This window comes from Rhinichthys klamathensis, unplaced genomic scaffold, assembly GCF_029890125.1.
Source record: "Rhinichthys klamathensis goyatoka isolate OS25496 unplaced genomic scaffold, OSU_Roscu_1.1 h1tg000015l_1, whole genome shotgun sequence".
Lineage (NCBI taxonomy): Eukaryota > Metazoa > Chordata > Actinopteri > Cypriniformes > Leuciscidae > Rhinichthys > Rhinichthys klamathensis.
Window position 1 is genome coordinate 2,892,090 of NW_026606567.1, and position 26,423 is coordinate 2,918,512.

The following is a 26,423-nucleotide window of genomic DNA, read 5'->3' on the forward strand; positions in this document are numbered from 1 at the left end:
TAACAAGTGACGAAGGATCTGAAAAGGCAACACTGCTGGCGTCTCTCTCAGGACTTTCTGATCTTCTTCTCCCTCCATCCGTGTGTGAGGGCTCTACGTTGTTGTTGTCGTTGTTGTTGTTACCAGATACAGGCTCAGTCCAGTTCATCATCTCACCCTGGAAAACGTTTTCTTCTCACTGTTGCCCCACATCTAATTTCTCTCCATCCCTCTCCTCCACTCCTGCTGCTTCTAGAATTCAGCAAACTCCTTTCCACATTTCTCTGTGATAGACACCCGGATTTCTTCCTCCTCGTAGTCGTCAAAGTTGCTGGTGTCCCCGGGGCCTTTGCACTTAGGGATGAAGGGGGCCTCCACCTGAAAACAGACACAAATATACACAGATGAGTCAGCGGAAAAGGTTATTACATTTTGATTAAATATTAACAAAGGCCCCGATATTCTTCAAGCGAACACGAAGAACGAACGTTATTCATAAGGCCAAAACGAAGTTCATCTTGGGAGTTCAAAACTTTCCGGAAAAGTTCGCTCCGGCTGTTAAACCCTTTCCATTGGTCCGTGGAGATTAGGTGGGTGTGGCTTTGAGGCTCCACTTTAATTGACATGGAAATGTTCTCCGGTTCATTTCTTGTGCTCAAGTCCATCGAGGTCAGACGCGAGTGAAAACATGAACACACTGGAGAGCAGTTGTATGGTACAAACTTGATGTAACGCTCTTTTATACGGCACAAGGGGGAGTCATAGACAAGCACCAGTTAAGTTTTCTGCACTATATTCAAAGTCATCTAAAGACCATCCATAGCTTAATGTGAGGGGCAGAAGAATATTTACATCGTTGAATTAAAGTTTACGGAAACTCGTCTTCCCTTCGCTGCGGCTGTCAATAAATCAAAAAGAGACTCTTTTTAATATAATATATTCCCATTATAATACTTGGGGCCAGATTTAATAATCAGGGCAAATTAGAGAGAGCGCAATTCTAAAAAAAAGTGCAGATGGGAGTGGAGTGGGAGCGTTTTCTACTGTGGATTTGCATAAAATGTCTTTATCTTGCTGGAGTTTATCGCTGTTTCTAAACGATATTGTAATCGCAACTGGGTGTCTGTTAAATCACACAACATAAGGACTATTGATTGGCATCACACACACATACACACACAATAACTGGAATTTAAAACAGTGAAGAAACAAAAGATCAATAAACTGTTGGATAGATATACACAAGGATTTTGTGCGCTCAACATCTCTTCTCTTTGTGCCGTGAACTTTTCAATGCGTAGCGCTGTGACTGCATGTTGATTTAAGCGCATTATTCTGCACCCGCGATGCGCATAAGGAGTGTGTGCTGCTCTGTTTTGAAGCGTTTCATGTTATCGTGGTTTTGACCACTGAAAGATTATTAAAAGCCTACATTGTTCTCTCTCTTCCTCTCTCTCTCTAAAGGTGTTAATAGTAATTTTACACTGCAAAATGATAACTTACAAAATAATTTAATTCTTAACAATTATTTAATGAACAAAGCACACAAAAAATGTATGACAAAGCCCTATAATTAATCTGCATAATAGCCAGAGCCTTAAAACAGACAATTAATCGGCATAAATCATATTTATTTTTCAGACAATTAATCGGCAGTCAAATTTCTTAATCGTGACAGCCCTACGCACCACCAATTGGAACTTTGAAATGAGACGCAAGCCATAAACGAAAAAGTATTAAGTATAAAGTAAAAGTAGGGACGCACCGATACCCCTTTTTTCAGACCAAGTACAAGTACAAGTACTTACATTTGGGTACTTGCCGATACCAAGTACCAATATGAGTACTAAATAATACCATACAGTTCTTCTAACAATGTTCTATTTTCATCAGATGTTTTTCACTTTCTGACTGAAAGAAAGTAATTACAACTTGTATAATCAAATTGCTTGTGTTAAAGGAGCTATTTCTCACCCCTCCTCTTGACAATTTAGCAGAGCATAGTTTGCAGCAGGGGCGTTGCTAGACCCATTTTACTGGGGCACGTGCACGTGCTGTGCCCCAGTAAATCTGAAGTTTGAGTTTAACAATTTATTTTATTTGTCAGTGTATTTAATATAAATTATATTATAGGGTAATAGAAATGATCTATTTGCAACGCAGTAATAAACCAATCAATGCTTGTAAAAGCAACGCAGTTTAACCGAAACAGAAGCTGACCCACGCGACAGAAATCCGCGCGCGTCTGTGTTTCCTAGCAACAGCAGCGCGCACACATCTGAGCACACTGAAGTCCGGTGTTGGCACGCGAGGTAGGCTATGAAAACATGACGAAACAAACGTTTCTAAATAATACAAATACTCTTAAAAGTAAAATTGAGTCAGAGTCAAGTGATTGACCGTTTTGCCAAAATGAAGCATAGGCGGTCGCCTACAGTTCTAATGCTCAACAAATAAATCAACTTAGTTTGGACTTTGCTGGGGAACTTTGTTTTCTTTTAGAATATACATGCTCTTTATTTTATATAGTAGGCCTATATATTAACTCTTTATTGATTTATTGAAATGATGTAATTGTAAATTCTTGAAAAATATAAAGGCTAATTATTCATTGTTAACATTGTGTAATGTAGAAGAATGCAAATGTGCAAGAAAGTTTTCTCTACCTTTTCTATTTTCTAAAGTTTTCTATTTTCATACAGTGTTGCCTTTTATGGCACAAAAAAATAGAAATTCGTGTAACATGATTTTAAAGCTATTGTTATCCAATTTGTTGGCATTCAAACACCTTAAAATGCACATATGTAGGTCCGAGAAATCCAAATTTTCTCGGGGGAGCATGTCCCCCAACCCCCCTAAGTTACTCTACCCAGCATAGTGTTTTTGAAACAAACAAATTTAATTTATCTATCGGTAAGCCCCGCCCTCCTTAGTTACGCTTGCTATCTTAGACAAACAATGGGGCCTGTGCCCCAGTAGAGCTTAATGTCTAGCAACGCCCCTGGTTTGCAGTCATCATCGCTTATCTTAAAATATCTCCAAACGGCTGACATTACTCCTCCTCCGACTATCTAATCAACTGACGAGAGGTTAGGCTAATGTCTCGTTGCCATAAGGGGCCGTTGCAGTTCACATTCGTCATTTCAAATGTAGGCGCGCGGCAAGCCCGCTCATAATAGAAGCGATTCTATTTTTCGCTCGTTTTTCCCGGCGCGCTATGTTCATGGTTGCATAGCAATGACAGACACCACGGGAGCGCAAGTGCTTGTTGAAAGAAGGAGAAACATTTTACAGAAACAGTGCGGCCGCGCTCTCCACACGTTTTTAGACGCAATATGTGAGCGGCCCCTTAAAGGGATAGTTCGGCCAAAAATGATATTTAACACATGCATTACTCACCCTCAAGCCGTTCGAGATGCATATGTCAATCTTGTTTCAGACAAACACATTTTCAGTTATTTTAGAAAATGTCTTAGACCCTTCAGTGGATATAATGTGAAGCAATGGGGTCCACCTCCTTCAAGTCCCAAAATGTGCATACATCCTTCACAAAAGTAATCCATCCGGCTCCAGGGGGATAAACGAAGGCCTTCTGAGGGTAATCCGTGCGGTTTTGTCGTAAAAATATACATATTTAAAACTTTATAAATGAAAATATCTGACTTCCGGCAACGATCGACGCGCGTTCACGGGTGATGGAAGTAGCGTAGGAACCGTCGTGACGTAGAACGAACGCGCCTGCGCAGCCAGAGAGCAGAGCAAAACAACGTCTACGTCACGACGGTTCCTACGCTACGTCATACCTCGTACGCCGACTTCCATCACCCGTGAACGCGCGTCGATCGTCGATAGGCCTACTTGAGGGTGAGTAATGCATGTGTTAAATATCATTTTTGGCCGAACTATCCCTTTAAAGTGTTATGGGGTGCGGTTGCATCGGGGTAATTTTACGAGTACATGAGCACATTATTGGACCGACACCGAGTACTGGTATCGGTGCATCCCCAAGTAAAAGTATAGCGTTCGCCATGTGATTGATGGCCAATGTCGCTAGCAGAGCAGAAATACATAATCATGCTTCGCTTGGTCCCTTCAAAGTCACGTTGGATTTCCTCCTTAACATAAAGGTTGACTAGTGTCTGGACTTCGGCGTCGGTCTATCTATCGCTGTTTTCTATGTTCGTGGAGTAAATATATAGGCTATAAACTCGGTGTTTGCACAGCTTTTTAACTATTTTCGCATGCGTTCAGCCAATTGGCATACAATTACGTCACTGGTAGTTCCAATTGTGCTGGGTTAGACACTATTCTAAAGTAGGACCTAATTCAGTCCCCACAAAAGGCGTTCCTAGAACTAAAATCATTCCCAGTTCCAGTGATGCTACTGTACACCAAAAGCACTTTACAATCATCTCTCCTCAACCACCACCAGTGTGCAGCATCCACATGTACTGATGATTGTTCACAAAATGGGACCAATTTTGATATCGGGTTGACTTAAAGCTGCCGTCGGCAACATTTTTTTTATCATATTCAGTGAAATCGACACTATAATCCGACAGAACAACATAAATAAAGTGGTTTTAGAAAAAAACCCGAGCTTCTAACTCCACCTGGAGCGTGTTATTTGTTTTGCAAAAATCCACAGCTCCCGGTTCATCGGGTCCAATCAGCGCAGGGGGGTGTGAGATCTGACTGTCAATCACAGATCGGGCACACGCCACCCCTCACGCACGTTACAATCACATGCACACGCCTGAAGTTCGCGGAAGTTCGCGCAGTAACGAAGAGTGATGGCGGAAAATCAAGTAAGCTCATTTAGAGTATGACGTTAGCAATTGCAATCTATTGGTAGATTAGCCAGGACAGCATACATCCAAATAACCCATGGTGTTGATGGATGCTGATGAGACGGGCGGGTTCACTGAAAATCTGGTGCACACGCACTGACGAGCATGAACTCGGTCACGGTGGGAGGGTATTAGTTGATAGTGGGGGAGGGCCATGAGAGTTGTAAACATTCAAAATTGTGTAAATCCACTCAATCTGCCAGACTTGCCGACTTCAGCTTTAAAGATTGAGGAAAAGGTGAGAACATTGAAAGAACCCAGTCTGATTCAGGTACCTTCTTCTGGTAGATTGCGATCCAGTCGGTGGTTGCAAACCACTTGTGGCCCTTGATGTCGTTGACGCCGTTCTTGAGGTTCCCGAAGCGCTTCGTGAGATCTACCTGCAGCAGGTTCCTCAGCAGGTCCTTCAGGTCAGAGCTAAAATGCGAGGGGAAGCGGACCTACAGGGAGATCGAGACACACCGTCAGTGCTTGGGATTCATGACGCATTGACTTCCGAAACACCAGACAGTCTTATCACAATTGACACAAATGATATTTAATAAACGAGTCAAAGCAACATGTCAGTTTATCTGTCAAATCCTAATTAACTGACAGTGACTGACTACTTAAATTTAGAGCGCAGCATATCTCACACTCAAACCATAAAACCAATGGAAACTGTTGACAAAAAACCTAGATGACACAGTTTCAGAAAGGGTATTGTTCAAAATCCATGTATAACTTTGATAAAAGGTCTTGATCCACTGCAAATACTGTTTTGTTTGTTATTTCGGGGCCTTGGGTCTTCCAGAAGATTATACACCTTCTGACTGTCATCAGACAAACAGAGTTCCGGTCCGGAGATATAAATCTCAGGGAAGATAGTACATGGACACTTTTTGGGGATTTCTTGGGATTTTTTTTTGCTCATTATCATTTAAAGAGACATGCACCGAAACGGGTCGCTGTGAACAGAGCTGTTTTTGAGGAGGTAAAAAGGGTGTTGTTTTACACAACCATTTAGGAATTTTAACCAAAGTATGTTACAAACTTTACACGAAGACCCTAAAGAATCATACGAACTTGTGGAAAATGGGCATCCGATGACCCCTTTAAATAATACATACAATTCTGGTTTGTTTTTCATGAAACCCTAGTGCAGTGCACAGTGAATGAAATCCTAATATTCTGTGCTCACCTTCCCAGAGACAATCTTCTCGTAGATCTGAATGGGCTGGTCAGCAAAGAACGGAGGGTAACCAGCAGCCATCTCGTAGATCAGCACTCCCAGAGCCCACCAGTCCACTGCCTTATTATAACCCTAAGAGACAGAGAGAGCAAGAGGAGGCAAGGTTATGCTGGAATGGACTAGCCAATGATCAACAAGTAAAGCAGCTTTGTCACTAACTTTACTGAGGATGATTTCTGGCGCCAGGTACTCGGGCGTGCCGCACAGTGTCCAGGTCCTGCCCTTTACACGTTTAGCAAAACCAAAATCTGTTACCTGAGGGGAAAAAGCAAGAAGAATGACCATAAAAATAGTATATGAACAGAATCCAACATTAAAAAAGAACCTGCATGTTTGCAGTCTTGTAGTTGCTATCATTACATAAAGCCATCTGCATGTTTACCTGTATGTATCCCTGCTGGTCTATGAGCAGGTTTTCAGGCTTCAGATCTCGGTAGATAAGATCAAGCGAGTGAAGGTATTCAAAGGTCAGAACTATCTGGGCAGCGTAGAATCGGGCATGAGGCTCACTGCACCGGACAGAGACAGACAGACACAACGTAAACAAACAGAGGTCATGGGACCTGCACGCATAGTAACTATTCAAAAAGGTGAAAAACATCATTTTGAATGGTTTTCAGATGAAACGGGGCAAACAGCGTGTCAGGACACCGTTGCCACTGTTTGACACGTCATGTCAACTACCCTAAAATATTTCATTACCTGGACTGCACGTTGTTTTTGTTCTTTTTGAAAAATAACAGTAATATACAGCTATAATATGATACGTTGTGTGCCTGGTTAACGCCATATATTCAGCAGACACAACCAACATGTCAGGCAGCAATTACTTGTGCTCATGATTCAAATATGAGGATAATATACAATCTATCTATGTCTTTTGACTATCAACGTTTTCTGGTCGAGAACAATGTACTTAGACAGAAAACTATCAAGATAGATCTTTTAACTGCAAGCTTTTTAATGGATGTGCACCAAAAAAAAAAAAAAAATTAGCCAGAAAAATTGGCAGTACGCAAAAGAATCCACTTGCATGCTGCAGTCACAATGACAAGTTATTCTATAATAATAATAATAATAATAATAATAGTAGGGATGCACTGATGTATTAGCTAATAACCGATATCAGCTGATAAATGCAATTATTTTCACTATTGGCCACTATTATTTACTATTAAAACACTATAATTATTTCTACTGATAAAAACAGCCGATGATCAGGGCTGATTATATCCAAGAGGGCGGAAAAAGCTGCGACTCACACTGTGTGTATAAAATCTCTCGTGTTGAATTTAGGGCTGTCAAAGTTAACACGACAATAACGTATTAACGGTTTAAAAACAGCAACGTTAAATCAGGCTCTTTTTGACCCTATGAATCATCCATAGTTCGATCCAGGGTTGCCAGGTCTGCGGTTTTCCGTACACCAAAATATATTTATCACACTTCCTATCCAATAATCACAAAGAGCTTTGTGTTTTGTTACTTGTGATAACAAACAAAGTCTCAGCTTTCAAATTCTGGCCATTTTATCACGAAATCCGAACAATAAATGGCGTTTTGACGCTCTTAAATGAAGACGTGACAGATCACTATAGCGACTCAGTTCAATACACTTTAATACAAGTTACAGCATGAAAAAACATGCATGAACATCAAAAGGTATCTGGAAAGATACAGTACAACTTACTGAAATGTATCTGATCTCATGTAGTCTCTCAATCAGCATTTAAACCGCAGAAAGACGTCATTAAAACAGCTTGTGAACAATGTCACCTAAAGTTGTATTTACCTCAGGCAATATTCACAGTTCGTTAGTTAGTAATAAAAACACTAGCGATGAGCTTGTTTACTGTTTATATGTAAGTTTGAACAAATTTGTCATGAAAGCTACCTTCTGTGCAAAAGTGCAGAGGCACGTTTCAAAGAAAACGTAGGAGAGCCCCAGTAAGAAAAAAAAGAAAGACTGAATGCAATGTGACTGCAATTACTTTATGTTATGACAATGTTCTGTAATTTTCACACTTAATAGACTATTTATAAACGCATGCCATCTATCCGTTTCCACGCATTCCATCTCTTCAACCAGAATCGCGACCGAAATCACACTCACGTCCGAAAACAAAAACAGCATTCAATCTTTGCCATCCTCAGCAAGCATCTTGGACAGCAAAATGACCAGGCATTGAGAGCAAAGAAATAAAAGTAAGAGAACAGGGAATAGATTAAGGGGTTTAATAGGAATTAGTATTGGCAGAGAAATTTAGTCAGACTGGCGTAAAATATCCAATATCACACATTTCAAACCATCAGTCAGCGCAGCAGTTTCTGAGGAAGGTTGTACCGACAAAAATTAAGGTATGAGAATCAGTTTAAGTTTAGTTGCTACAAAGTGCCTCCAGAAAGAAACTCTGAATACATTACAAAGGTTTAACAAGTTAACCTCGACCATCTGAGACTGACAGTGGATCAACTCAGTGGATTCAGTCGATGTAGTCTGCAGTTACGCAAGATTTACTGCAAAATGTAGCAACACATTTCACCATCAGCACTGCACATTTGACCAATAAGTCTTTGAACTTTGCAGATAATCCAGTAGTATTTTGAATATGATGCAGTTTTGAGTGTCATCATAAAGATGACGTGGACCAATTTGTAGTACATCACTAAAAACAGTAGAAAACAACAAGTAGCTATAATAAAAGAAAGCAATATGTAGTAATTAGTAGTAGTACGTATGTAGTGATAAACCAAATTAACGGTTGGATAGAGTAATCTTATGCAGCTAGTGTGATATGCATAGAGAAAACACACCTGAACCGGCCGATTCTGCGTAAGTGGGAGAACATCTCTCCTCCAGGAACATACTCCATTACCATATACAGGTTAGTATTGTCCTGAGTGGAGAAAACACAAAAGAAAAAGTACAAAAACATTTAGATACACACACACAAAGATTTTTGATTGTTTTTAAAGAAGTCTCTTCTGCTCACCATGTAATATTGTGAAATATCGTTTTCTATTTTAATATATTGTAAAATGTAATTAAATTCTGATCCAAAGCTGGATTTTCAGCATCATTAAACTAGTTTTCAGTGTCACATGCTCCTTCAGAAATCTTTCTAATATGCTGATTTGATGCTCTAGAAATATTTCTGATTATTATTAATGTTGAAAACAGTTGTGCAGCTTATTTTTGTGGAAACCTTGATTTTTTTCAGGATTCTTTGATAAGTTGAAATTTATTAGAAAATGTAATTATTTGCAACTTATTAACTGACTATCTCATGCTTCTCCAAATCCTAACTGTCATCTCACACACACACACACACACACACAGCAAATACCTTGAACGAGTGCTCCAATCGCACCAGGAATGGGAAGCTGACAGCCTGCAGGATGCGTTTCTCATTCAGTGTGTGTTCTATCTGTTTCAGTTTAACCACCTGAAAGACAGGAGAGAATTAGCTCAACAAACACACACACACACACACACACACACACACACGTTTCACTATATTAGTAAGGACATAGCATAGACTTCCATTGATTTTATATCATGTTGATATATGGCCTAAACCAACCCCTAACCCCTAACCATACCCATCACTGAAACCTGTGCAGAACACTAGATTTGAATACAAACATGTTTTGGCCAATTTATAAGCCTTTTTAACTAGTGAGTACCAACAAATTGTCAGTTGTCATAATCAGTGTTGGGGAAAGTTACTTTTAAAAGTAATGCGTCACAGTATGTCTTTACTCCCTACAAAAAGTAACTAATTATGTTACTTTTATGGAAAGTAATGCATTACGTTTCTTTAGCGCTACTTTTTCCCACCTGGGATGGGCTTGCTTGCTTTTTTAACCTCTTCAGACAACAAAACAAAGTTATATTTTAGGCAAATGTAAAAGTGCAAAGTGATTAGTAAATGCCTGCTCACATTTAGTCTAGAACTACAATAACCATCATGTTCACACGGCGCAAAATAACTCCCAATTTCTCTCAACAGAAGAGCTGTCATTCAATAAATAGGGAAACAAAGTAACTTGTGTTACTTATTTGAAAAAGTAACTCAGATATTTTGTTGGAAATTTAAACGTAATGCGTTACTTTTCTAGTTACTTGAAAAAGCAATCCGATTATGTTGTTCGCGTTACTTGTAACACTGGTCATAATATTTCACTATATAAGTGAGGACATTTGGCAACTATACAAGTATAGCCAAACCTGTAAACACACACATACACCTTTTAGCGATGATTTCTGTTAGAGTGCCTTACCTTCTGTTTGTCAAGGATCTTCATGGCAAAATGCTGGCCTGATTCTTTGTGCTTGACTAGCATGACTCGCCCAAACGAGCCAGTGCCCAGAGTCTTCAACCTCTCAAAATGGTCCAGAGATGCAGTATTCTGTTCATTGAGAGAAATAAAGAAGAAAAGAAGATGGTAATTTAGGTAAATACATTTTGCATGTACAAAGACAAATTTAACCCTGACTGTTCTTGTGTGGTCAAACACATACTGATTATTAATGTGGTGACTGATTATTTGACTTGTTATATCATTTGAATGTTCACCAACAACAAGATCTACATTTCAAAGAAGGACTTTCAGAAATGTAATGAAATACAGCACACGACTTTACATCAAAATGTGAACTCAAACTCTTTTAAAGACTTAAAAAGACAAACGAACAGCTGGTCAGTTCACCTTGTGTCCAGAAGGAGGCGCACACCTTCTCACATTAGCTCACAGGCTGACAAAGTGAGTGTGTGCAGTGCAGAAAATGGGATTAACTGACCTGTGCTGGGTTCTCCCATTTCTTTAGGAAATCTTCTTTGGCTTTAGCGAGAAACTCCTTAACTGTACAAGGAGAAAGGGGGAAATAATGGTGTGAGATTATGTGCACAACAGATCAACATGTACCATGTTGCACTCAGGGACATGCTTATGCCCTAAGCAAATGTCTAAAGGGGGCATTGCCTATTGAATTTATTAAAATGTCAACACAAGTAGGACATGTAAAAACAGTAGAGGTGACCATAGCAGTATGGCTGTCAACATTAACCTTTTACAGCCTCTAAAGCACATTAAAGTCCAGAGTTACTGGTCTACCCTTATTTATGACAGTAACTTGCAGCATTTCAGCCAGCTGTGCGGTCTGAAGACTGCTGAGAAGTACTACTTTTTCTACACGTCACACTGCATGTACACAAAGTGAATCTTGTGAAAACATGTCAGATTTCACTGTAGATAAATAAAATGATTCCCATTATTCTCAAAAGTGATATTCAATACAGTGTATTAAAGTACTTTACACATAAGCAGTGTATCAAATATACCACAGTGTTTACATTTTTACTCCGCAATAGGCATTCCAGCATGCTTTTCATTATGTTTTAATGTTGATTTAAGGTATAAAATCAGTGGAATTCCGCATATCTGTGGAGCTTTACACAGACGTTGTGGAAAGACACATAACATTCAGAGCAAAGCTACACTACCATCTATAGAAATTGGCTTTCTAAACTTTGGTCCCCGTATTGGGCACTTCTGTTTTTCATCATGTTTGTTGTGTGTTCAGAGCCTGTGGCAATCACTTTCATTGCCTGTCTGTGGTAAGGCCTGTTCTAATTTCCACTGTTGTTAAAACCACATCGACTGAGCTCATGTTATCTAATACTTCCTGAGCCCAACATGACAGAACAAGAACTCAGACCCAAATCAATATCTACAGACTCTTTCTCGCTTCATATATCTCTTGCATGTATGTGAAAAAAATTATCACAGAATCATAATGTCTGCTTCAGAAACAGCGAGAAAGAACCAAGTCAGACATCTGATAAGTGCACCAATGAAGTTACACAAATGCATTCGAGCATGTTTCTCTCTTCTTATGGGGCTGTGTGGGAACGTTAAGATTACAGGCTCTTCCTCATTCCACACGACCAGCGCTTTCTCTTGGGAAACGCAAGCTGTCACTGCCACTGAGAAGATCCAACTGTTGCAACTGCAGCGCAGTGAGATTCCTGCCATTGAGGACCCTACTGTACGATTCACCCTCACCTTTCAATGCTTTTAAATCCAAAGCAGGGGCATTAAACGATCTATCTCAGTGGTGAAAGAGTCAGATGGCGTAAAGCGAGGTTACCGCCATTATCTTCGATCCACATGCCCCAGGCAGAACCAGTGAGAGAGAGAGCCTCACCCCACAACTTCCCGTCAATTCCCCTGCCTTATTATCTCTGAGAGAGATTCAGGAGTTTTCTTTCTCACAAACACAGTGGTCGATGGGACTGCACACACTCCAGGGTCATATTTCAACTTCATTTAGATAATCTGTAGAGGAACTACAGTAGAAGATAGAGAGGCAGGGGAGAGGACAGTGTCCAAAGTTCACCTAAACTCGATGTTGATCCAACACTCAATAAAACAACTAGAGGTGCTTGAAACAGATTCAAAACAAAGGTCAGGCCTCAACAGCTACAGCACATAAACAACCCAAAAGAAAAATCAAAGAATTACATCAACCACACATAAAAATAGCCCAGCTACAATTTCATAAATGGCTCAGGATATGATCCTTGCCTTAGTGCTGGTTTCCCTGACAAACGGGTGCTATGACTAGAGGGAAATAACCGATTCCCACACAAAGTTAGCCGTGCCCTTACCGTCCACTAGGAGCGTGGGACCCTCCACTGCTCCACCACCACCACCCCCTCCTGCTCCTCCTCCTCCCTCCACCGATCCTCCTGAAGAACGAGATTCCCGCTTCCCACCATGCCTTCTGGAGCTTTTTCGGTCACACATGGGCCCTGCTGAGACTGTTCCTCCTTTCTCCTCTTCCTCACAGCATCAGGCTCATAGCCCTACGCCTCTTCCTAAGAGGTCCCAGCACACCTGGCCCTCGCATCCACTTTAGCACAAGGCTACGGGTGTGTGTGTTCAACGCTGCTTTTGTCTTCAAGCGCGGCTGATGATTCAGTCTGCTGCTCCTGCTCTTCCTCGAGCGCCGAATGCTGAACTGAAGCCCTCGCTTTCTGTGCGGACATCACCCTGGTAAATCAATCGGCCTCATGCTTCGTTTGTATCAATATTTATTCTGTACACAGTGCCATTCCACTCACCCTCAAGTGGAACACACACTCCTAAAATGCAAGCACATACACAAACACACGCACCAGATTGATCCAAATAGGGACCTGGTCGCAAAGGGGAGGGACAAACCTATAACAGCAATGTTGCATCTAATGAGTTGCATGGACAATACACAGATAGTGTGGCAGTTCCCATCAACTTAAAGAAGCAAAGGAATGGTAGACTATTATGATTTCTCTAGCGTGTGGAGAAATAAAGTGGACGTAAAGGGTATGGCATAAAGTGCCTCCCGTTGGTCCCCTTAAACATTGGCATTGTCCTCTAGTGGACAGAGTCCACAATTGATTAGTCAGATCAATCAGTGTGGCCCTCGGCTGCTGTTGCTCGCTCTGACGCATACCAAAGGGGGTCGGCTAGTGGTGCATCGACTGCAGGAGTGCCGCTGGTCCACAAAAACACACACACTCATTTGAGAACAGCACCCATTTGCAGACCATGCAGCCCAAGGCCTGGCATTTCAGACTCTAAATGCAGTGGCACTGCGAGAGTGAGGCAGAGGCACAGGAAGAGTCAGGGACAGATGGATTTAAAGACTGAGCCAGATCCAGCCACCCTGGCCAGGTGGAGACTCAAGGGACAGTGACACCTTTGGTAAGTCTCTTACATGACCTCATTTCTCAAGACTATGGGTGCTGCTCTGGTCTAGGTATAATCTCTTTTCAGCTCTCAGATATTTGGCATGCTTCCACAGGCTGACTTTGTGGATACAAAGTTAGTAAAAGTAGGAGGTATTTTAAGTAAACGTCAATGTTCTCTAGTGTTTTTTTTTTTTTAAGTTGAGCCTTTTAAAGTGTCAGGGAGCAGAGAACAGTCAACCAAAGAAAACAGTTGAAAATAGGAGAGTTGACCAAAACAATTACTGATTTAACAGAAGCTATGCAGACTCTACCTGTTAAACATGTCAAACCACAAATGAAGTGCTTGTAGTGCAATCGGCAGACTTTCAAAAAGTCTCACCCAACAGTCCTTTGAGAGTGGGTAAGCGCTAGGTGTGTAACAGTTCAAATTACTCACGGTTCGGTTTTTATCACGGTTTCAGGGTCGCGGTTTTGGTACAGTTCAGTATGTGCTATGTTTAAGGAAAAAGGACTACTGCCAAATAAAAATAAGGAAAATAAGAACAAATAATCAAACTACAAGCAAAAGCACAAATAAAAACAAGAGCAAAGATAAAAAAATACCTGCTTTTCAGGTCTCTAACAGTAGTTTCTAGCTACAGACACCGAATAAAGCAATCAAATGTAAAATAAGGGCCCAATCAGACAGAACGCGTTTTTCAGGTTTGAAAATGCGAGGCACACCTCACTGCCTTTTTTTTGACTGACTTATTTTAATTTTAAAAAGAGCAGTGCGCTGCATTTTTTTTTATGTTGCTAGGCAACCACCAAATCATCCTGTCAGTCAAATCACGGATTATAGCGCGAGCGCTCTAGAATCATTGGTTTGCTGTTAAGTAGGGTAAACTGTCATATTAGCAGAAACATAAAAAAAAATGGAAAAGCAGAGTGCTGGCTCTGACCTTGATCGAGGGTGAGGTGTGTACAAACATATAATCTGTAAACTTCACCACAATGGAAGGCCGGCCTCTCCATTCATTTGATTGGACAATGAGGAAAAAAACACCCCCACGAATTACGTCGGGTGCTTTTCTGCTCAGAGTTGATTTTATTTTCAACTTCAGGCACTCGGAGTGCTCCTACAAAAACGCGAGGCGCAACGGGTGGCTAAAACGCGAGGCGCCCGGGGCGCAGAAACAGCGCGCAAAACACTCACTGCCAATAGAATACAATTAAAAAAGGCACCTCTCATTGCAAATAACGCATTCTGTCTGATCGGGTCCTAACACTGCATATAATCTTCACTGTATAAATTAAATAAAGATTCATCGTTATTAAAGTTACAAAAGCTATTCAGTCAAGAGCAGTGAGTGATTTCCTTGTCTTTTGTCATTTGATTAACATTCAAAAGCACAGTCAGCAGGAATATTAGGCTGCTGTCACTTTAATAATAATGCACGGATCTAGGGCTGCAACGATTAGTCGACGTTGTCGACAACGTCGACAATAAAAATTTGTCGACAAATATCTTTGTTGTCGAGTAGTCGTTTGATCTCACGTGACCTAATGTAAGGGCCTGCAATATCGCGATTTGACCGCTACGGCGCTGTAGCGCTAGAGTGTAGTGCAGCCCTTACAAATGCTATTGCGGTAGAAGAAAACACAGCGCGAATTATGACAGTGCAAACGAATCCGAACTAGCAAGGTTTAGGTTTGGGAAAGTTTCACAAAACTTCAAATCAAGAATGCTGTCGTGTGCAATACATGCAAGGCGGAACTTGCTTTTCTCCCGTGAAAAAGCACAACATGCATGTTGGAGTGCAAGAGGAAACATCCCGGCAAAAGTGGAGCCGGTGAGAAGTGAGTGTTCTCCAGCTGGAGCTTACTAACCAGCGGTAAATCTCTCTTTATTAGAGAATGCAATACTACTAATAATAGTAATAATATTATCAATAGTAATATAATTACAGTAATGTGATGACTTATTTTGCATAGAATAAAGCTTGATCGAGCTTAGGAGTCAGGGCTGTTTTTATTATTGTAACACTATTAGTATATTAGGTATTATTATAGTCTTATCACTTGCCTGTATTTTGTTCAATAATCATGAAGACTTACAAAACGAGATGTTATATCCTTCATATGATATAGGAATAATATCATGGCAGTTACTTTATCATACTATAAATTAAAAGGTGAATGAGAACGTCTCTGTCAGCTCAATTGTCATGTAAAAAAAATATTGTAATTTTATACTTATAATAATTGTTTGCAGATTAATATTTTACCATTCTTTGTGTCCTGAAGTAAATGTCCCTTTTTCTGTTTCAGTTCTAAGAAAAGCAGTGGGCCTATTAAACAATGCTTAGAGAGCATTTGTGTGTGATTTGAGTTGGACCGAAATCTGAAAACTTAAAGAGAATGACCTGTTTAGTTGGCTCAAAGTTCATTAAAACAACTATTTCAAAAGCTGAAGTGATTTTCTTTTTTTATATTATAGTTAGAATATGTATAACTCAATGTTTTAACTAATTGGAAAAGCTGAATAATCGTTCCAAACTTACTGATTAGTCTGCGAAATAATCGACGATTAGTCGATTAATTGTTCTAATAATCGTTAGATTAATCGATTATCAAAATAATCGTTTGTTGCAGCCCTACACGGATCCAGTACACTGATACACATGCCTTGTCTTTCTCAACGGTTTACATTCACTCACGACATAACCTACTATGTTTGCTAGGATACTCGCCAAAACGGGCATGTTGAGAATTTTTTTGTGAATTTGTCCGTTCAAGCACAAGACTTAAAAAAGAACTCAATATTTGCGCGCTGTCTGAGACGTGGCTCTCTCCGTGTGCGCCCTTTAGATGAGTGCACACACAAATCTTCTTACGGCGTGCGAGCTCTCTTTCGCGTCTTCTTGCGCTTGAATGTTTAAATTGACAAGGCTTAAAGGTGCCATGTGGAATGTCTGCCAAAAAAGAAATTCATACTCCACATATTCCATACCAGATGGGAGCAGTATACCTCCAGAAAGTTGGCCTACTCTAGTCTGTTTTTTAGTTTCGGGTTGTTAATCTTCTAAAACCGTCAAATCGTCCGCTTTGTCCCGCCAAAGCCTAATTTGATCGGTGAGTGATGTAGAATATAATGACTGGTGCGCTTGACAGGGCTTATAACGAGCAGAGAGAGAGAGAGAGCCCCGGCCGCGCGCGCGCACTCTCACGTCTTCAAACAACACGAGCGCAGTCCTCCTGCTCTCTCTCTCTCCCTCGCGCATATTAATCAAATCAATTGACACGATAGTAAGACCGCAGTTCATTTGGAGATTTTTAGAGATTAGAGACTCAATGAACAACATCTCAACACTAAATTTTAAAGGCCGGTCTCATATAGACGCGATTGACATCAGGTTCAAGTACGCCCACAAGCCGTGCGAGTTATTCGTGTACTGCAGTTTGGCTGGTGGTTATGTATTTTGCCCGCATACCGCCTCCCATGGCCGAAACTGGTATTACGACACCAGTCGGGCCGGCGCTAGTAATTTAGCATGCTAATTTAGGTTTATATCTCGGCAGCACTATAACTTGTCAATTTTTTAATGACATCATTGCACTTATTTCTTCTCATTCTTTTGATGCGTGTAGCTCATTTTTTGGATAATTTTACCTCGATTTTTACATAGGGCACCTTTAAATGAGTTTAGTTTAAACACAGATAGCAATGTGTGCTGTTCAGGTCTCACCTGCGCTCGCGCGCTATCAACACCTGGGTGATGACGGCGTAAATGACTGGTCATAATCATATTAGAGCATACAGCACTCCTGATGAACAAAGTTCAACAAAGATTCGATTTTTAAACAAGAACCATTACACCCCTATAAGCATCATATGAATGGATAAAGCTGTTAGCATTAGTTCATAATTCAGACTGGCAGGAATGAACAGCAGAACACTGGGACCCCAAAAAAGCGGGATTCACTGACAGGTTTCCAGGAGACAGACAGCCAGCTTCCCTGGAACTCCGGTATGACGCATCCAACGCCAGGCAACAGCACAAACATTAGGAGATGAATTAAAAAAGGCTTTGTACCCAGAATGTGCGTGTCGGCAGTCCCACATCAATCCACGAAGCACACAGAGAGGCGCTTATTTAAACTCAATCTCCATATCACCCATGACTTAAGTTTACAACATCCCATTATGAAAAACATCTGTAGTTATTGGTCAGTCAATATGGGTTTTCAAAGGGTAATACTAACATCCAGAGATAAGGGTAATCAGAACAATAACACATACATTATATAATGGTTATGAAAGCAATTTTCAGAAATAAACTGTAAGACTTATTTTAAACAACACTTACTTAAATGTAAAAAGAAACCGTTTATCCTCAATTGACCTCAAATAGTCTGGTCGATACCCCAGTCTATCACTATCCATAATCAAAGGCGAGATATTTAAAATGATTATCAGTTAATCTTACACACACACACAGTCAGGCCAGCACTTCAGACGGGGAGTTAAGACCTTTAGACATGCAGGTTTCTCCGCCCCTTTGCCAAGCCCCACCTTCCACAGCTATATCCAAACCCTCACTGTGCCAGCAGCCTTAACTACCATAATGCCTCAGGTCAGTCACTCACTCCAGCAAGAGGCCTCTGACTCCTCCTGGGACTGGTAGTAGCCTCCCTCCCCATGGCTAGAGTCTCCGAGACAGGGACCGGCTCGCTGGAACAGCCTCTCTGCCAACCTCTGCAGCACTGACATCGTAGACAGCCGTTAAAGCAAGCGTGGCGCAGAGGCATCCGGCTTTATACAGCGGCGTTTCAAAACTGTTTTTACAAAATAGAAGTTAGTGTCCCTACTTGTACGAGACTCTTCTGTCTTGACCTCTCGGATTCGGGACTCAGGGCTGAACCTTCTCCGTTTCCTTGCCTTCCTGTGCCGGGCTCACACACCCCGTTTCCTCCCGTGGGCTTCCTTGAACAGTCAGGGACTTCTGTTTCCACCACAGCCCACCTTAGCGTTAACCCTTACTGTTGTACCTTGATCTGATCCACAGCGTTGTCTGCCATGTCGTCCTCTGTTGTCCGTCCAGACAGTAAAATATGGACCTCCTTGGCTCATGGCCCCGGATGGCAGCCAGCACCTGTCTCTGGGGATCAAGGCAGTCCACCGGTGATGGGGCAGACAGGGATGTGAAGCACGGCGTGAACAAAGTCCCCCATTCCAACCAGGGGAGGGAGTGCAAAAGCCCACCAAAAAAAAAGAACCCACTCCATTTTTGCAACTGAATGTATCAAGCATATTCAAATGACATGCAGTCACATGCAAATAGAAATCCAGTCTTCACACATAGATTCTAGCAGCAGCATGCCACTGAGATCCATTTCACACATATCTGTTTCACCGACGACACTAACTATGCCTGCTGCATGCTCGGCTCGAAAGGTTCTTTGACTTTGGATGAAACTGTGCATCAAATATATGGCAGAGAAATTGTATACTGTGTAGTAGACCAATAACATGTACTTGAACTTTTTCCGACATCAAACTTTAGGTTTAAAAAAAATATGAATAATGCACTAAAAAGCAAAAAATATTTATAAATATATATATATAAAAGAGTAAATTGGCCCCATCCCAAATGCCATCATGCTGCTCTTTTTTTTCTACACATGTGATGAACAGGTCGAAATTATTGTTTACGTTTAGCATATTCAACCTTCACTTTCTTTGAAGAGGAGAAAAAAAATCCTTTTGAGCTCCGCAGAAAAGATGAGAAAATTAGGAAAATTTTCATTTTTGGGTATATAATTCCATTAATGTATAACGTACAGATTTTAGATGCTGTAATTGAACATCGATTGTTTTAAGTTTTTCACCATTTTGAATTCCCTTTTTTTTTGCAATTCAAGGCATCACGACAAATTCATCATAAAAGTAGGCTACTCATAATTAATAGGAGTTCATAAAAGCTGCATACACAATAATTATAACATTGTTAAAATATAACAAAAAAAGCTGTTTTTTAAAATAGTTTTAGGTGAAGTACAGCATATCCCACTAAACCACCAAATTACACTCCTTCAATAAGGTTCTTCTTTATAGAGCTTCACATTATCCTATGAAAACATTTAAGCAGATAATGCCTATTATTGGATAATACATGCACTGAATTCAAGTCAAGCGATTATTCATAGAATATTAAATCAGCATAAGAGAAAATAGAGTCAAACTAATATAATAAAAAAGACAAAACTAATATCATAAAACAGAAAATTCAGACTAAATTCTGATTGGATGAATCGGGTTCAAAAACAAATTGAACTTGGTGACATCAGATGAATTGTACATTGATGCCGCAAATTGCAACGTTTTTCAACAGCCATAAACAACTAAACAGCTACATCCAACAAATACCTTAAGTAATTCCTCGCGTCACAGTGTGTATTTTAGGATTACTTTATGTTACCCGATTATTCTCACATGTAAATAAGTCAAGCAGACTTGCTTGATATGTTCAGTACCGGGGTAAAACTGCATTGCAAATTCTCTACCAGGTAACACAGGTCTACTGTCACAGTGTATACAAATATAATCATACCACCCATCCCTAGCAGGCAAAAAGCACTTATAAAATAAAGGAATATCTTGGAGACATCTGATTTCCAACAAGTTTTCCAACAAGAAAAAGACAAAGCAGAGAGATTACATCGCCTGAAGATGCAGACAGAAGGCCACACACAAAGTGGTCTTGTTCATGACAGTGGTCATCACATGATGTTCAAGAGACTGTTCAGCATCAACACTCCCGGCTGGCTAGATCACACAGACTGCATCATATGACCCCGCCTCCACGGCTTCACCAGCCCAGACCTCCTCCTCGCAACGGTTCCCAAGTGCTCTCTGAAGACCCGCGCCAGGCCTGTGTTTATGTTTCGGGTCCTCTTCACTCACATCCCCCTCATAAAAACAATTATTGCTGGTTTGACCCCTGGGGTCAGAGATTCCTTTCTCATGAAATCCAGTGTGGCTGCTGAATTAGGGCCCCTTTCCTCAGCTGTTCCTGGAACAAGCTTCCATTTACGATGATATGCAATCATCGCCACGCTATGAAGTTAAAATGGGCGAGGACACTTAGAGATAAATTCAATTTATTGAGGGATGTGTTCAACTGATATGCAAGAAGAGAACTGCACCTATGAGGACTGCCTGTGACTTTATTATAGTTTAAGCATTGTTTCAACTGCCAAATAAACTAACACCAAGTTCCAAGAGATACACTGCGAGCCTTACTGCTCAATTCTGATTTATTGCATTGATTTATTTTTTTTGTACAGCTGCTCACTTTGTTGTTTTAAACGTGGCCAATATCAGATTCCAGTGCGAACAGATCACGGTCCTGAACTGACCCACATGTGCAAAAGAACGATAAAAAGACGTCACGCAGTACACTGTCATACGGAAGTAAACACGGATGACATTAAAGTAAGTGATTACGCGTTTATCTATAGTGTGATCCGCCGCGTAAGCCAGCGAATTTATGCGCAGGCAATAAATAAAAAAAAGACGAGGATGCGAAAAAGAGAGCAGAGTTTAGGGCTGGGCGATATGGCCAAAAAAATGTATCACGATATTTTTTTTTATATCAGTCGATATCGATAATTATCACGATAAATGTCAAATCTTTATTTCTTTCAAGTTTAAAGGCAGATTTTTGCTCCTAAGTGAAAGTTGTATAAACCAGAGCGTTGTGGTTTTAAAAATCTGAGGTAGAACATTCAAACATTTGTCATTTTTCCTTAACAAAATAAATATCTGAAAAGAAAAATATTTCTTCAGCAGTTTGCAGTGCAGGCTGCAATATTCAAATTACATGTTTTGTCTCGAAATGTATATTTGACAGTGAGTTGACAGTAAATCTACATCCTAACTCAAGCTAATGCTACTATGTTAAATTTATGTTCATTAACAAAAACAGTAACATCTGTTTGTTTGTTTTTTTAAATTTAAGGACCACATTTTTATTTTGTAAAATGTAATATTCTGACTGTTTAAGTTTTATTAAAATTAACCATTGGTCATCCAGTATCATGCATTTAGATCATGATAACCACAGATAAAACCAGGCATAGCCTATAGCACCTCACTATCATGGCAAAATGTAACTTTATGGTATCTATGGTATTTGTATGAAAAACAGTAGCCTAACAGTTAAATACATTAAATACTGTAATTATATTCCATTAGTCATTTAATACATTGTCTACATTAATACTATTATACAATTCAATATGTATATCCCACATTTCATGGTGCAGTTAATATTACTAGGCTAACCTTACAGTAAATCCATGGTAGGCTAAATGGATTCAGTATCAATTCAGATTCTGACTGTTTCGCTGCGTAGTGTTTCTCCTGTTTGTCAGCGGTGTTTCATCTGCCTTTAAACTGATTTAAACTGGACATTTGTGTTCTTCGCTGAACTTTAGCGCTTCTCACTGGATCTCGTGACCGAGGCCGATCAGAGTAAAAGCGTCTGCTCTAGTGAGCTTGCGCTGCCATTTGGACTTTGAGCCGAGCGGATAAACGGTCCGTGTGGCGCGCGGTTCAAATGAGTTTCGTTCCGCTTTTGGCGCATACACATTATCGAACATTTATCGACCTCTTGATATCGTTTTATCGAGAAAAAATATATCGCGATAATTATCGTTATCGTTGTATCGCCCAGCCCTAGCAGAGTTTGTAAACATTTATGAAGCGCTCGTGTTTTGCTTGTACATGTCGCTGTAATACTTGTGAGTTCTGACACATCACTGTCCTTCACAACGGTCTTGATAACATCGAGTATGTAACATCTTTGAAGTGACTCCAATGAGCGCAGAATTGTGATGAATGTTGCTCTAGACGAGTGACGTAAAAGTCGCATTAATTCCGATATGACTGTTTAGACTGAGGTCGCATTCAAAACATCGGATTTAATAACACATATGGAAGTGGCCCAAATCAGAATTGAAAAGATCAGATTTCATGTGGTTTGTGCCGTTCACACGGTCATGACAAAAACAGATTTGCAGTTGAAATCCAGTCATTCTAATAACACATGCAATCGGGGAGTTTTATGAATTTACCGCATTAACCAACAGAAAGCTTCTTGGTTTGAAATTGACTTCTGTGCGAGTAGTGCTTCGTACATCTTTACATTATTGACAATGGATTCCATTCGCACATGACATTTTTGCTAATGTGACCACACCTTCACAGCTATTGCTCTCTATAAATAGGACATTTACAGGTAAACAATACACAAAATCTTCTTGCATATCTGATTTCAATTTACGATACTTTCCCAAAGAACAGCACAAACATGACCTTCTTGTAGACTAAGAAAAAAGACCAGTCAACAAACGCGCCTCAGTTTTGTTTTGAAACGGTTTAATTTGTGTCTTTTGTGGAACACACACACACACACAAACATTTCAAGCCTATGTTTTCAATACATTGAAAGATGTATCCAAAAAAGCACAATCAAATAGACTTGTGCACAATAGTCCAAGTATTTTGAAGCCATAGGGTAGCTTTGTATGATAAACAGACACAAATTTAAGTGATTATTTGCACAAAATCTTTCCTTCTATCACGGTTCATAACACATTTCCAAATATTCAGGCTAGGCGCCATAATGCGACACGTAAAACCGATAGTGCTTGGCATAATACACAGTGTCTTCACTGGTATATTTGAAGACAAGCCCATGTGAAATGGGAAATGAGATCTGTGACAGAAGGGAAGATTATCAGTGAATAAAGAAGCCCACAAATCTTATGGACTAGATTAATGTTTCTTTTTGACATTTATTGAGATCAACAACCCTAGTCTCCATTTCATGGTATGGAAAAGTGCAACTTGGATATACTTTCAAATATATCTTTTGTTGTGTTCAACGAAAGAAACAGGTTCGAACTTCGGAATAATGAGGGCGAGTTAATTATGGCAAAACTGTAACTATTTGGGTGAACTAAAGAAATAAACCTACAGCTTTAACATTTCTAGACATATAGCATAATATAGCATTTGCCAAGCATTGCAACCAACAAATGTGTCCTAAAAGGTTCTTGACTTGTGCAACATTACTACAAGAGAGATTCACCAAAACTTCCTGACAATCTCAAGTGTTTACACAAAGAATCCTTGAAAACACTTCCCTAAATGCACTCTTACAAGCCATTTCTCAGGCAGAAAATGTAAATCCATTATTATATTTCTGCAGTATCAAATGTAATGCTAAACTGAGTGAAAATCTTGAGCACTATAATAACCGCTAGCACCTATAAATCCAAAGGTAGTGATGTTTATAAAGAAGTTATTAAATGGTTATGACTAGATTCAAAGGAAGTGCACAATCTGAATGTGAAAAATAGGCAGTGTTTTGTAATTTGTTTAATTTTTTTAGACACTCTCAGTGTCATAATCAAGGACAAGCCGGGTTTGACAATCACACTTAACTGTAACATCTCAAAGCAGTCAGTGAAAGTGACTTTATTAGAAGATCATATAGGATCCTAGCTAACAGTCAAAATTGACAATTCTTGTCTTTATGAAACATTACAGTTTTTGTTATAAAATCTCTGTGCACATATATAGTTTTTTTAATTCATATCCTTGTAATCTTGAATCAAAATAACTTCACCTCCCTCTTGCAGTGACTTCTCTGATGATGCGTTTACTGGCGTGAGGGCGGGATCAACCTGTCACTCACATGAGATCAACCAATAGCAAACCACAACCATCTAATCAATTCCAAATGGACAAAATCAAGCCCCGCCCTACTTTTATTCTTGTTCACGCAGCCATTTCACTAGGATGTACGTTACAATAGGGAAGAATAGACTATCGTAACATCTGTTTCATGACTTTAATGAAAAATGGAAAAAATGGTCCCAGTTTACATGGGGAATATGCATATTTTTACATTTTTGCATTGTTTACATGTTTTTACATGGTACTATATTTGAAAAATACCTGCATGTAATTACAGCTGTAATGAATCATCTACAATTACTCTTCCCTTACCCACCAAACCTGTCCCTAACCTTTACCATACCCCACTTCAATAGCAGCACAAGTGTTTGGAATACAACATCAACACAATAAGTACATTTTATATGTAGGCCCACAGTAGTTAAAGACACCTAATGTAAAGTGTGGCCCGAAAACATACTATAGTTTATTAACCATCATGTTGCTCTCAACCCAAAGATATGTTATCATGAACTGACAGCCGCGGTCACAATTGACTTTAATTGTATCTTTTTATATATACTTTAAAAGTGAATGCAACTCTCCTTTTGTGCTCCACATAAGAAAGTTATAAGAACATGGAGGACAGATTGGTCATTTATGGGTGAACTATCCCTTTAACCATGATGTCAGTCAGATCATGTCAGTCATTCATTTAATGGAAATGAATGGAAAAGATGAGTCCAGGAACACTAACGTTCTGCATTGAAACACAACCCGAGTGCGACTGATTCAAGTAAACACACACAAGCACTTACCGCTCTCCATCTCATTGCCCTTGTTCTTGGCGGTGGGCGCGTTGCCCATGATTGCAGGCCAGGTATAGCAGATCTAAATCGACTTTTCTTTACGCCAACTGTCTTCAGACTCCGTCCCCTTTATGATCATACGATTTCTGCGGCCGTTGCACTAGCTATGTCTGGTCATAACTCACTGGATCACAGTATGCTGTCAGATCACATAAAGTCTGGAGGTTGATAGTGGCTGGTTCGTTGGTTAGCTAGCTAGCGAGCGAGCGCTAGCTAGCTAACAGTAATTAGCTGTCCGATTGCTGTGCTTCGGGTTCGGTAATGTCTCTCAGTTGTTCTGGGTCGGGTCCAGTCCGTTGAAATAGTACTAAGAGCCCGTCTTCGTCTCCTTCTCTCGCTCCTCTTCCTCGCTCTGCTAACCCCCAGCGAGGCCCTCGACTTGAGCGACACAAGCCCTTGTTTTCACCGTCCGTGCGCGATTCCTGTCGCAGCACGCCCACTTCTCCGTACCTTTTCGGTAGCGTGAACGTTTGCTTGTTTATGTTGATAAAGCAATTCCGTCTTGTGCACTATGTAGTTCGCATAATTCGACAGTCAGACCCCCTCCATTAATCCTCTATCCACAGCTAGAGGGAACTCCTGCTTCAATGAGACCCGCCCCAACGCGATGCCTATTGGCCGCTATGCTTATGACGCGCTAGCAGAGTCAGAAGCTGATTGGACAAGAGGTCATCAATCCAGCGCAGGGAGAGCGATGATTGGCCAACTTATATCTATCTGTAGAATTTTATCCCACCCCCGCAAACTGACAAATAACGTCATCTATTTTCATTGTAATAACACAAGTTTCTCTGTTCGCTTTTCGTCTTTGTAAGCGGCTGCGGTATTTTGGTCTCTCAATACGGATTCGGTTTCATTCACAATCCTTTGATGATCCTCTGCGGTTGTGTTTGTTAGCGAAATGGCCGCGCAGACCCCTCCCGCTAGACTAATCCGTGATAGGCTGTATGACGTCAAGATGGTCTATTTTTAGAAAGTTGGTCAGAATTTGAGGCACGCGCGAACACCCTACGTCTATGGAATATT

The 26,423-nt window shown here is 40.3% G+C and overlaps 1 protein-coding gene across 4 annotated transcripts; it reads right to left on the reverse strand.

The window, feature by feature from the left end:
• On the reverse strand, positions 1–26,293 carry prkacaa (protein kinase, cAMP-dependent, catalytic, alpha, genome duplicate a). 4 transcript variants are annotated; one of them, XM_056232860.1, is made up of 11 exons: positions 18,651–18,666; positions 18,429–18,545; positions 10,865–10,926; positions 10,345–10,473; positions 9,408–9,506; positions 8,875–8,957; positions 6,443–6,569; positions 6,220–6,315; positions 6,010–6,132; positions 5,105–5,269; positions 1–357 (listed from the first exon to the last, which is right to left on the reverse strand). In XM_056232860.1, coding segments are annotated over exons 1-11 (1,128 nt in total). In that variant the 5' UTR covers positions 18,652–18,666; the 3' UTR covers positions 1–231. The 4 variants fall into 4 exon arrangements, with proteins under 4 accessions (XP_056088835.1, XP_056088839.1, XP_056088834.1 ...); XM_056232864.1 differs by lacking the exons at positions 18,429–18,545; positions 18,651–18,666 and adding an exon at positions 25,347–26,293; XM_056232859.1 differs by lacking the exon at positions 18,651–18,666 and having other exon boundaries at positions 18,429–18,567.
• Positions 26,294–26,423: the final 130 nt, after the last annotated feature.

Coding starts and splice junctions, on each gene's coding strand:
- prkacaa (XM_056232858.1), bottom strand. CDS start 12,873: ATGTGTGACCGAAAAAGCTCCAGAAGGCATGGTGGGAAGCGGGAATCT. Junction 10,927..12,734: donor TCCCACGCTCCTAGTGGACG/GTAAGGGCACGG, acceptor CTCCTTGTACAG/TTAAGGAGTTTCTCGCTAAA. Junction 6,133..6,219: donor CAGAAATCATCCTCAGTAAA/GTTAGTGACAAA, acceptor TCTGTCTCTTAG/GGTTATAATAAGGCAGTGGA.